Source organism: Melanotaenia boesemani, chromosome 6 (assembly GCF_017639745.1).
Source record: "Melanotaenia boesemani isolate fMelBoe1 chromosome 6, fMelBoe1.pri, whole genome shotgun sequence".
NCBI classification, from domain to species: domain Eukaryota; kingdom Metazoa; phylum Chordata; class Actinopteri; order Atheriniformes; family Melanotaeniidae; genus Melanotaenia; species Melanotaenia boesemani.
In genome coordinates, this window is record NC_055687.1 from 14,203,968 (window position 1) to 14,216,796 (window position 12,829).

General features: G+C 38.1%; 1 protein-coding gene across 3 annotated transcripts; it reads left to right on the forward strand.

The window, feature by feature from the left end:
* Positions 1–343: 343 nt before the first annotated feature.
* Positions 344–8,956, forward strand: lin28aa (lin-28 homolog Aa). Of its 3 annotated transcripts, none has more exons than XM_041988591.1 (4): positions 344–486; positions 1,314–1,486; positions 5,292–5,476; positions 8,265–8,956. In XM_041988591.1, the coding sequence occupies exons 1-4, from the start codon at positions 477–479 to the stop codon at positions 8,476–8,478; spliced, it is 582 nt and encodes a 193-aa protein (XP_041844525.1). In that variant the 5' UTR covers positions 344–476; the 3' UTR covers positions 8,479–8,956. The 3 variants fall into 3 exon arrangements, with proteins under 3 accessions (XP_041844525.1, XP_041844524.1, XP_041844526.1); XM_041988590.1 differs by lacking the exon at positions 344–486 and adding an exon at positions 680–874; XM_041988592.1 differs by lacking the exon at positions 344–486 and adding an exon at positions 962–1,035.
* Positions 8,957–12,829: the final 3,873 nt, after the last annotated feature.

Sequence of the window (12,829 nt, forward strand, 5' to 3'; positions counted from 1 at the left end):
TGATTGGAGAATACTTTTTACGCCCCTACGTGTCATATTTCAACCCACTTTTGGACAGGGTACCACTGGTTAGAGAGATATATTAATAAACCCAGGTGTGTCATGTTTATACATTTGCCCAACTTAACTGACAAAACGGGTTAAAACTGAACATATGCAGTGCATTTTTTAAATTTGTATTTATTTATTTTTTTACTTACTGCCACTGAAGTGCAGTGCAGGTTTGAAAGAATACTAATAAGAATATTAAGAAAGTCGTTTATCGTGATTGGCCCTTCCATTACAATGCATGCATCCTTAGGGACTGTAATCGTGAATCACGTGGACATGACCGAGAGTGTGGGGGTTTGTTGTATAAGAAATTGTCATTCATATTGACTAAGAGTGCTGACCACTACAGGACAGCCAAAAACGCGGCTCAGAACAGGAGTCGGGGCTCTGCAGCAGCGAACATAGGAGTAAACTGGCCCACTAACATGGCAGAAGGTATGTTGGGAGCTTTTTTCTTCTTCAGTATTTTTAGTTTTTTATCTCTTATAATGATTGGAGTGCCTTCTGGAGGAGGCAGGGTTTAGTGGCATTGTTTAAGATGTTATGGGGGGATTCTTCAGCGGAAAAAAAATCTCCATGTTGACCCCCCACCCCTCATTGTTTAGAGGGAATAGGTTGCCAGCCCCCTTTTGTTTACCTCCCCTCTCCAGCTTTCCCTCTCGCTGCGCAGCTTCTGCTTTTCACAGCATTTTGCATGAAAGTGGCAATCTGTGAGGATTACCCAGTTTGAGGGCTAAAAAAAAGGATACTGTTGCTTGGGTGCTGATTTTGACTCAAGGCAGAACTGAAAATATGGGTTCCGTTTCCAACCAGGAGTTTCCAGGTGGAGTAACTTTATGCTGCGCTTTGAGGCTTTGCAAGTTAATTAAGTTATATTCCGGTGTAATGTGGATATTCAACGGCATTGTTCACGCACGCGATGTGTCATGTCGAGGAAATTCTGGCATCCTGAAGCCTAAAATATTACTTGTTTTATACCAACTTGTAAGATTTTCACTGAAAATACTGTTTTTATTTATTTGTTTATTTTTTTACTTTGAGGGGGGTTTATGAATCAAAATGACGCGAAAACCAGAGCTCAGCGTGTCCAGTCATTGATTCGTATCGATTATTGATGTAGCAAAAGGAAATATATAGGAGTTTTAAATTCTACCAGTTTGACCTCTTCTGGATACGATGCGCGACATTTTTTTTTTTTTTTTTTTTTTTACTTTTAAACACAACTTTTAATTGTATATCTTTGTGTAATATTTTCGTTACAGGAGTGTGTAAGACCGAGGAGGATGAAGGACCGAGTACAGAGGAGGATTCGCAGTCTTTCCACGGGCTCGGTGTGTGCAAGTGGTTCAATGTCCGCATGGGCTTCGGGTTCCTGTCCATGACTAACCGGGAGGGAGTGCCGCTGGACGAACCGGTTGATGTGTTTGTCCATCAGGTAGGATCCACTCGGGCTCTCAAACTGTATGAAATAGGTCCAGCACTGGTGTTGTTTCCTGCACCCCACAAGGCTATCTGAATATGTGTTTAAAAAAACTATAGGCTATATTTTCTTGCGAACAAGCAAAGCGCCCACGAGCAGAAACCGGATCACGCCACCTGTTTCCAGTACAGCTTAATTAATTTAGGTGTTTAGATGGTGTTTTTCTTCCAGTCAGGCAGCAATTAGTCACTAAAGCCGAATATTAATATAAAGTTCATAGACATATAGACATATTATTTTCAAAAACCATTTTGAATAAATAATTTAATGGGGCTGCATGGACGTGTTTGCTGTGTGGTGGGTGTTTCTCCTTCAAAGAAACACGTGTTACAGTCGAAAGAGAGCAACGGGCCTCCTTGAGGTTTTAGGATGACATGATTGTAGACATGAAATTGTGGTTTTTGTTGTTCATTGAAACTTATACACTTTGTTCAGTCTTATATCATATATATAATGTATTTTAAAAACAGATCCTTTAAGAATGAAGAGACTAAACGGATCCCTTTCTGAAGATGTGTGCAATGTTTGTCTGCTCTGATTGTTTTAGCCATTTTAATTGCTGCATCTGATGACAAATTTTTATTTATTTATTTGTTTTTTTTAAGGAAACAACAGATTTTTGGGTTGATGTGTACCTCAGAGAAGATAGAGTTATTTTATTTGCTCAACAGTACTTTCAAGTAACACTACATTTCTTTCTTAATTACTAATCTTTTTTATTTTAAAAATACACTCCTTTGATTGCAATACCAATGACCTGTGTCACTGAGGTTGATCTAAACCGTCATCAACCTTTAAATACAGAGATGACAAAGTGGAAGGGAAGGAGGTAGTGGGTGCATGTCCCTCCTCCTCTGTGAGTGAGTGCCTCCATTTCTGTCTGATAAGATAGAGATTTAGCATGTGAATGAGAGGCATCCCCACTAGCTGCTCATTCACCTCAAAGTTCCTGTCATAAAGTGATTAAAGGCTTTTTTGCTGTCTGCTCAACCCCCCTGTGTGTGTGTGTGGTATAGTGCTACACTACTCTTTATAGCTAAGACTCCTTTGAAGAAGACCTCAGGGTTTATTTTATGTATATTTCCTTGTTCACGCACCATCAGTGCATTGCAGAGAAAAGCCAGAAAAAGTCCCAAGAGATTGAACTTTGCCTAATGATTTCACACAATGTTTAAATGCTCTTAAACAGTTATTTCTGTGTTTCTGTTGTCTGCTGTGATGATACATATAGAGACTTAATTATTCTGTGGAAGAACTGTAACTGAAATGTACAGGAAATTGGCATTTGATTACTCATATTGCAAACCAAAACATGAGATCAGTTGAAGACAGAAACCTTCAGTTTAGTACTTTAGCAGTAACATGGGTTGAAAAATTCAACATCAGTTTAGATTTACCTGACATTTTTATCTCAAAAACCAGTTATGACTTCTCAAGATGTTTTTGTAAAATACCTCCAGACTTCAGTGTTTCTTTCAAACGACTGCAAGACAATTTAACTGTTTTATTCTATAAAGAAAAGAGAAATAAAACTTTATAATTTATTCATTCATATTTATTTTTTTGGGTCATAAAGGGGCTCCGCCTATAACTTTGGTTTAATATCTCTGGAGGCCTTAAACTAAAGCTCAAATTCATTGAGGGAAGTAATGCTTGCTGCTTTATTTGAAAAAAAAAAAAAAAAAAAAAAAAAACTTCATTGTGATTTTAATTTTGTCCAGAAGCCCAACCATGGACATGTCCAACATTGATGAATGTATGGGGATATGACTACGCAAAAGGCCTCAATCCAAAAATTAGTGGCCACGTGTCAATGAAAATGAAGTCCCAGGGAGCACTGGCCTTTGTGCAGGTGGACAATAGAGCCATGCATCTGAATTAAGCACCCCTCAGTTGTGACCAAGCCCATCTTTGTCTCTGCGGTAGTCCTGCTTTTGTCCCTCACTGCTCTGATGTCTTTCTTTGCCTCCCTTGGCTTCCAGACATATTCTGGACATAGTTTACAGTAGACCCTGCTAATTCTGAATCAACATCCGAGTCCTTCAGAATAAATGACCCCACCCTGTTCCCCTACCTGTGTATAATGTGGCCATGTGGCTAGTGAAGGGTCCGTTAGGGGGGTGGGGAGGGTCACACATGAGAGAGGAAGTGGGTTAACGGTCACCAGGGTAGAGAGGCCTGATGAGACCGGGGCTCTGTGGATGTCATGGTACCACTCAAATGTCATGTCTTACTGATCATGCTTTGTCCCTGCTCAGGACTTCGCAGCAGATGTTCAGCCTTTATTACACATTTCAGGATTAGAGGGAAAACACAACAAAACACTTTAGTATTTCTCACTGAAGGAGTTGCTGGTTTACAGCAGCTCAGTATGATCACTGTAATGAGATGGATGTGTTCTGGTTGTTTGTGTAAAATGAAGCTTCATCTTAGGAGATTTATTGCACTGATCCATTTAAATTATAACCTACTCTAAATGAGCCTTCTCACAGTAAACTGTGTGCTTTGTGTGATTCTTGGTGGTTTTGACAAACAATAAGTGCCGACCATTGGTCATACGTGATAAATGGATGCTGCTTTGCTTGAAATGGAATCAAAGAAATGGGATTACTGTCTATTAAAACAAACCTGATAAATTAATAGATTGCTCTTCCTATGTCAACAGTTTGCAGTATGCGTGACAATTTAATCTTATAGTCCCGCCAAGAAGCTTTAAAGAGGGGATTCCCATGACGTGTTAACCAGTCTAAGGGATTTATCCTCAAACCTGGGCCACACCTTTTCTTCCTTTATCTCCATTTTATTTCTTTGGCAAGCGGAAATGTTCTTTGCATGTATTATAAGGAATCTTTTTCACTTCAGCTACACATGTCAATAGATGTATAGCCGAGTATTCAAACCTGCATGGCCATTGTTTGTATAGGAAGCAAACACACCGCTTTTGGTGGTTGCTCATTAAACTTGCAGCTACATTATCAGCCTTGTCACAAAATGATCACACCTTAAAGCAGAAAGAAGTATTAATCATTTGTGCCTTCCTTCAGCTTATAGCTTTCATGTCTCTCTGCCAAACAACTATCCAAGGAATGTCACCCTGACCCCCAACCTCACAGAGAAGACTCACTGCCTTGTCACCCTACCCCCATCATGAGCACCAAACCCTGCATCCTGTAGTTTAGGGTTAGTGGTGGTGGTCAGTGTGTTGAGCTTTGTGATTTGGGTGGGAAGAGGAATGGGGGGTGGGGGCACTAGTGTGGAATGCTGTTCCTCTGGTGGGGAGGGAGGTTGAAGGTTATCCTCACCAGGTTTACCACTCAAACACAGAGGAAAAGACAATGCAGCATTAAGAAAACAGTGCTTTGTAATACACAGTGGTGTGTGCAAACTGGGTGAAATGGGAAGCTTTGTTGTGCATGTTTATTTATTAGGTGAGGCACCTTGGTGATCACTTAAAAATTCCAGATTCCTGATAAGTGAAGTCAGATTTCACACAGTGAGGAATGGATGGGGGTTGTTGTCAGAGGTCAAAGTCTCCACAGGCTCACGGTGGAGGTAATCTGGTCAATATGGAGACTTTCAAACATTACTTGATTCTAAGATATTGGAAAGAAACCACAAACACTAATTCATTCTCTTTTTGTTTGACTCAAGACATTGTACCCATCTTGATGCATGTGATTTATAGTTTTAAATCACTGTATATCTGGAGTTCCCAAAACAATGTCAATGCTGACAAATCTCTCAATTTGTTCCCTTTCAGAGCAAATTGCACATGGAAGGCTTCCGTAGCCTGAAGGAGGGTGAAGCGGTTGAGTTTACCTTCAAGAAATCCTCAAAAGGGCTGGAGTCACAGCGAGTTACTGGACCAGGTGGCATTCACTGTGTGGGCAGTGAGCGAAGACCCAAAGGCAAGAAGGTCCAAAAGCGACGTTCAAAGGGAGACAGGTGAGCAGGGACAATCTAGGAAGAGAAGAGAAAGGTATTATTGTCCTTGAAATGGGTAATTCTGAATCAATCCACACAAAAGAGAAAACATGTAGGGGCATAATTTGATTCACTTCCAGCTAAACTGGACTGAAATCATAAATAGTTGATCTTTTGTGTAAAACAAAAAACCACAAAGTGATTTTAAAACGACACTCAGAAGCCACCAGTCCCATACATTTAGCTTTTACAAGCACGCCTTTAATAATATGCAATAATCAAACTTAATTCAGCATCATCTAAATACTGCAAATTCTTAACAAAATGCCATCTCAGGGGGCTTTCCACTAAAAAGAAGAAAAAATAAAATCCAGACATCATTTATTGAGAAATGACTGAAAGCAACCAATAAAGAAACATTCGATCTTGTAGTTTATCTTAAAATAAAATAAAAATAAAACCTTAAATGCATTGCTTGGCAAGGTATACAGCTTAACGCAGTCAGCAATACACAAACAGTCATTGTTGTTTGGATCAAAGTTTTTTCCCCATTTTTTTTCAGTTCTCTGGAACCCCAACCCCCTACCTCTATCCCCAGCAAGGGTCACGTCAGCAGGCCTGACATGTGACCTGGATCAATAACTGTTTAAATCTGCTGGTCCCTGGTGAATTCAAACCAACCCACTTTCTCTTTTCTCCTGCTAAACCTCTTCTACCAATATGATTAGTTACTTCAACACCAACATCCCCAAAACAGGCTTAGAATTTGATTAACATTTTCCCTGAGAAGTTGTTTGTGCTATTCTATGTATTTTTTATTTTTTTAGAACTTTATGCATGCATACCAAGGACATCCATGCAAACTCATAACAACTTAAACTTGTTCAGTCTTACGCAAGACATCTCTAAATGCGCTACAAGCTATAATTCTTTGAAATATTAATATATATTAATTTGATCTCTGACTATATAAAAGCAAAAACAAAAAGGAAAATATTTGATACAAAAGCAATGTCTCTTAAAGCAGAAGAAAATAAAAATAATGAGGCCTGGATTTTTATGTCATTCGTTGATTATCAATATGTTGCAGGGTTAGAGGTGTATCATCTTTACCTCCTGTCAGTTATAATTACAACATGAGACAAGTGAGTGTAAGAACAGAGATCATTACAGCCTCAAAGAGTCCTGTGAGAACACAGTGGTTCAATACCTCTCCCTAGACCACACTGATCCATGTATAAGGCATGGTTTCCCTTTAGAATATTTCATTATGCAACACTACATTGTGGATGTGGATATTTAACCATTTGTATATTTTAATAAAAACTCATCACATTACAGACCTTGACAGCAGATTCTGTTTTATAGTTTCTAGCTCTGAGTTTGTTTTGTTTTTTATAATATATAACATATCATGCATAATATAATGTGGAAGTATGGGGGAAAAAAAGCTCCTAACCATTTAATTGATAACAGATGCAAAAGCCCAGGCAAGGGGGTGAAAGGTCATTGTTGTCATGGCAACCCTGTATGAATAAAAGGAAGAGAAATGGGGGCTCGGATGGGATGGGGAGTGCTGGGGGTCAGGGTTCAGAGGTCATTGCTGCAGCTTTTTTAGACAAAAGGACCACTTCCACTTGCCTTCTGATGGATGCTGATGTAGCGAGCTTCTGTGATATGTGACGTTATAGACCTTGACACCACCCAAACAGCCAAAGTTACAAAGCCGTTCTGACCCCACAGCAGCAGCCCCTTCCAAACCTCATCTGTTGCCTCAGAGGTGGCAGGGGGGTCCACAGAGGCACAGAATGACCGCCCTACGCCCACAACCCATCTGTCTTCACCCCTTGTGCACGTGGCCATCCTATAGATTATGTTCAAACAGTGGTAACCAAAGGCACCCCTGATGGCGCTTACTGACCCCACATAGTGTTTCTTTCTAAAGTTCAATGGCGATGAATCAGATGCCACGCTTTCATTCAATAAGGTCTAACCGGAAACTTCTGTCAGTGACAAACTGGCTAACAGAACATGTGGCTCCCAACCACTGAGCTAATACTCTATGGTAGTTATACATGACTATAGGAAAATTCAAAACCCCACTACCTCTAAACTCGCCTAAAGCAGGCTGTGATCATCTAAGAGACTTGAATGGTCTTAAAAGTTTACAATCTATTTTGCCCCTCCCAGAGTTGTGTGGTATGCCCTGGAATGCCCTTTACAGATTTATGTCCATTTGTGAGTCAAGGTGTTGAAGGTGAAATGCTGCCATCTAGTGGCAATGTGATTCCCTAAACTAAAAAAAGAGTGCTGCAACTTTTCACATCTACAATCATCACAAGTACAAGAAAGGGAGACAAATATGCAGTTTTTCTCAACTCAGTGTTGCTGTCTGTAAACATTATAGCAAATTTGATTAATTTAGGTCAGTCTGTGCACTGGTAAAGAGCAGACCCAAGAGGTTGTGGATGTAGATTTTTCTTCTGCCATGTTTAACCCCCCTGTAAAAGTATTGCATCACCTTACCTCCCTGATTTTGGATGTGTAGCAAGAACACATAATTTTCCATCAGAGAAAAACACTGATTAAGTGTATACATGGTGTGTCTTGACAAGATTATACAAAATGTTTAAACCCCTCTTCTCCTTCTCATTAAATTATATATATTTTTTTAACTATTTAAAAATATGCAATCAAGCAAATCATGTCAACTTGATTAAGATTATAATGTCGCACAATTGCTCTCAGCTTACTCTGTGAAAAATAAGATTCAACCAAACAATTTAAATTAATCTTTCTATTCTTGCAGGTGTTATAACTGTGGAGGCCTGGACCATCATGCTAAAGAGTGCAAGTTGCCACCCCAGCCCAAGAAGTGCCATTTCTGCCAGAGCATCGACCACATGGTCGCTAGCTGTCCAATCAAAGCACAACAGTCCTCACCAGGTTCTCAGGGAAAACCGTCCCCCTTAAAAGGAGATGAAGGGGAGCAGTCGACGCCCCCTCCTGAGACATCTGATTAAACTAGAGATTGAGCCACTCCGAAGCACAGAAGCCAATCAAACTGCTTTGACGGCGAGTAGGGAGACATGACCTCTCCCAGTTGTTAAAGCTGCTTTTGGAATTGCCTCAGGTTAAAATACTCAAGAATGTGTCATTGTTTCACTTGGCGTAACACTCAGGAATACTGCTGTATTATTGCACTCAGGAAGCTTGCTAAATGTATTAATCACTGCTGTGAGAGGGGGTTGAGACTGTAGAGAGTAATGCCACAACAACAGATTGTCATGGTAAGATTTTACAGATTTTTTTTCAGGTGGCACTGTACCTCCCCTCTGAACTTTATACATTCTACATTTTTTGTCTGATCTTTAGTGTGTTAGTATAGAGCTGCACTTTTGCTGCCTTACCATTTGGTCTCCTTCCTGACTGTTACACTGCACCACCAACAATGCAGAGATGTAACAGTATCTCTGAAACGAATGTTAGCATACAAATCACATGGGGGGGTGGGGGGGTCACAAAATAACACGGGGTGGGTTTAAGAGTATAGCCAAAGGCAATGTCTTGGCATTAGTCAATATTGCAATTGACCATCCAGTTTTCCTGGGTCCAAGTGAATGTAAGACCAAAAGTGGTTTCCAGTTTTTGGTCGGTTGTATTTGTTTTTATAATTTCATTTTTACCATTTAGCATTTTGCTGGTTGGTATGGTCTACCTCACTGATGCTTGTTTGGTCTACTATCCTAACTGCTGATGGTGAACCAAATATTTTCAGACTACAGCTTTGGAGATTTTTTTTTCCCCCTTTTTTATTTTTATTTTTTTAATTAAATTGGGATTCAATCAAATCCTTTTTGCACTACAGTATTCAAAACTGGCATTAATATTAATTAACTGACTGTAAAATTAATGAATAACTCAACATCACCTGAAAATGAAACTGGCAGTGATTAGCTCCTTACTGTGCTGCACTAACTGCTTAACTGAAAGTAATGTGAGGTTGCTGTGTTTGGAGGAAATGTGGTCAGTAGTTTTCTGCAACCCACTTCCCATCTTAGCTGATAGTAAAAGCACCAGACCAATGTTTCACTCAAAATTCAGCCAAGTATATTGTCATTAATTGTTGTAGGGTTGAGATCATCTAAAGTTTGTCCCAGAGAGGGCAGCACATCACTGTTTTTCAGCCTGATGTTAAGTTATTTTTTACTTTCTGAGATCTAAGTACTATCAGTAATCATCTGCAGTATACTCCCTGTTTAATGGCTGCTGTTTAAGACTGCTGCTTTATAAGTACTTTAACTTGGATTTGATAGAATTCCAATCAGAAGAATACTAACCACCTCACGCATGCAACATCATAAAATACTTGACCTGGACTAAGTTACTAAGGAGTCCGGCTAGCTCTCCAATTGATACTTGAATAAAAATAAAAAATAAGGCAGAATCGGACATGATGTTGCCAGTGGAAAGGCTGGTGTTTTTGTTTATATTCAGCGTGATCCATTTCTAGGTAGTTATTTAAGACTTTACCTCCCTATAACCCTTAGTAGGGTAATAGTTCTGGGACACCAAGCCTGCACGGAGGAGCATCTAGGTCTAGCTAGCTAATCAGCATTTTACTCCCATTTTACAGGAGAAGCTGATTCGAGACTTTTACATCCAATTAATATATATATAAAATTATTCTAAAGCCTTTTAAAAGAAAAAAAAAATTCACGCTACTTATTTATTTTCATCCATGAATGCTGCAGCTTCTCCCTCTGCTCCTGTTGAAGCCTCTCAGCAATGAATGTTCGAGTATACACATCAGAAAACTGCGAAATATCATTCAAAGCTATAAATGACTTGAAAATATATTTGGGTAACTTTTTCTTTAACAACCAGGTACTGTAGATACGTTCTAGATGAATAGTTGTCAATTTCTTTTATTTAATTCCGTATAAAAACGATGTAACAGTAATATATTGCAACACGAGTAACAATTTACAGTACATACTGTACAGTTACATAGTATAATGGCAACTAATGTAAACTGTGAGGGTTTTTTTTTTTTTTTTTTTTTTTTGATTTATAGGTTTTATTTCTTTTTTTAAGTGCACAGTGAGTTTCGGAACAAAAGCCGATTGTAATACCTATCTATGCCAAATCCAATGCAATGTCACTCTGCACGAATCATGTGTAAGATGCATTAATTTGTTTTATATATTTCGGTTTAATCACTTTTGGAATATATATATATATATATATATATATATATATATATATATATATATATATATATATATATATATATATACATACATACATAATGTTTTGTTTTCATAAACCAGATACAGGTTAAGGGTTGGAGAAGGAAGAAAAAACCCAACAATCTCTCTCTTAGGCTCATCTCAGGAATTATCAATCTGAAAACTCAGGGACTGCTTCAGATTGATTAAATTGAGTCAAGGAGTTTTATTTCAAGAAAAAGCAGGGATTGTTTATTTATCCATGTTACATGAAGAATACAATGAAGCCTAAGTAAAATGAGCTTGGGAATGCCTTGGTACATTTCCTTTTTACTTACTGGAAGATTGTGGTTATAGATTTTAGTTGCAAAACTGACAACGCCAAAAGAATAGCAGTTAATATTGAGATTTATAAGCTTTTTGACCCTTTGCATCCTTATTTGCAGCCAGAATGATTATTTTCTTTATGTCCTCATTTGCATACTATGAAGAAAATGTTCCTCTGTTATTGTATTTTTTCCTCTATAATTGTTGTAGATGGGGGATATAGTAGAGTATTGTAAAGGGACTGGGGCTAGTAGCATATAATCGTTGTCTCATCTCGACACGTTGATATTGGTGTTTCAGACTATCAGTGCTTATGACGAGAAGAATGTGTTACAAACGACTTAACACTCAGATATTACTTTATACTTTGATGTTAAGTGGTGTTTTGTACAAGATGTCACAGATTAGAGGTTGCAGAATCATACACTGTTTTGATCATTTATTTCAGGTTATGAAAGAACTGAAATGTGCTAATGGAAGTGCTCCCATTTGGTGATATTGTTTACTTTTCTGTGCATTTATATTTAGACTATTAACATTTACCATTCCAGTGCCAGTATATCCTTCAACTTGAATTTATTTTCTTACAATAGAAAAAGACTCATTACTAATTACACTTGACTTCAAAGAGCATCGATTACCTCATCTTTCAAACTCTGATTTACAGTGATTTGAACAGTCACTCTGTAGATAAGAGTTGAATTTAAGTGTTTGCAGTATTCTGCTGTCCTAACTTTGCCTTTTTTATCTTATAATTTACCAGATATTATGAGTGTACCAAACCTGTTTGATCCTTTAGTGGTGTGTCATTGTGATCTTTATTTTATTTTATTTTTTTTTATTAATTTCTTTTAAAATCCAAGCACTCATGAGTGAATCTCATTGAGGCATTTTGTGTTGCAGTTTTCTTTACATGTACTTATCTTGTTTGTGACCATCAGCCATTCAGTTTAGGTTGCTGTAATTTCTTTGAAGAATGGCTAGAGCTACTTCCAGAAAATGTGCATTTATTAATGATGAATGTATAAGTATTTACTGCCATGAAAACAGAAACTGAACTCAGGCAATTTAATAGTCTGACAACGATGAGCAGCATGTAGGATTTACAAAGTATTACTGTGATTATGTTTCTATATGTAAAGATCTGCTCCATTTCATAATAAATATGCCAATATTCAGTTCTTTTCCTTGTCTTCTTACTATAAATACAGTCATCCAAAAAAAATGTACAAAGTGAGGACTTGAAAGGTATGCCATAAATACCACCAAAAGGTTGAAGCAGCAATAAACGAAGTATGCCACATGATTTAATATCTTGTAGAATCACATTAAGCTGCAATAATGCACAGCTGTTTTAAGTCCCACCACAGCATTTTAACTTAACTTTGATTCTCTTCTATTCATCTATATTGTTTTACAGTTGCTGATGTGCTTGGGTCATGAAACAGGGATCACTTGTCCTGTTCTAAGAATTGGTCTCTGGTCAGACAACTTTATATTTGCCTCTAGAATCCTTTAGTAAGCACATGAGTTTATAGTAAACTTGGTGACTACAAGGCACTCAGGTTGGTTACTGTGGCTGCAAAACAAGCCCAAATCAACATTTTTCAATCGTCATGTTTGACAGTTGCTATGAGGTGCACCATGTGTCTAGCTTCCACCAAACATGGTGCTATGCATTATGGCAAAACATCACTTTGTTTAAGAATTATTGCAGTTTATTCAAGTGTATCTAAGATGAGTTGCCCCACTATTTTATAAAGAATGGGGTCTTTCTCCAGGCAACCCCTCCAAACAAGTCACACATATTCAATCT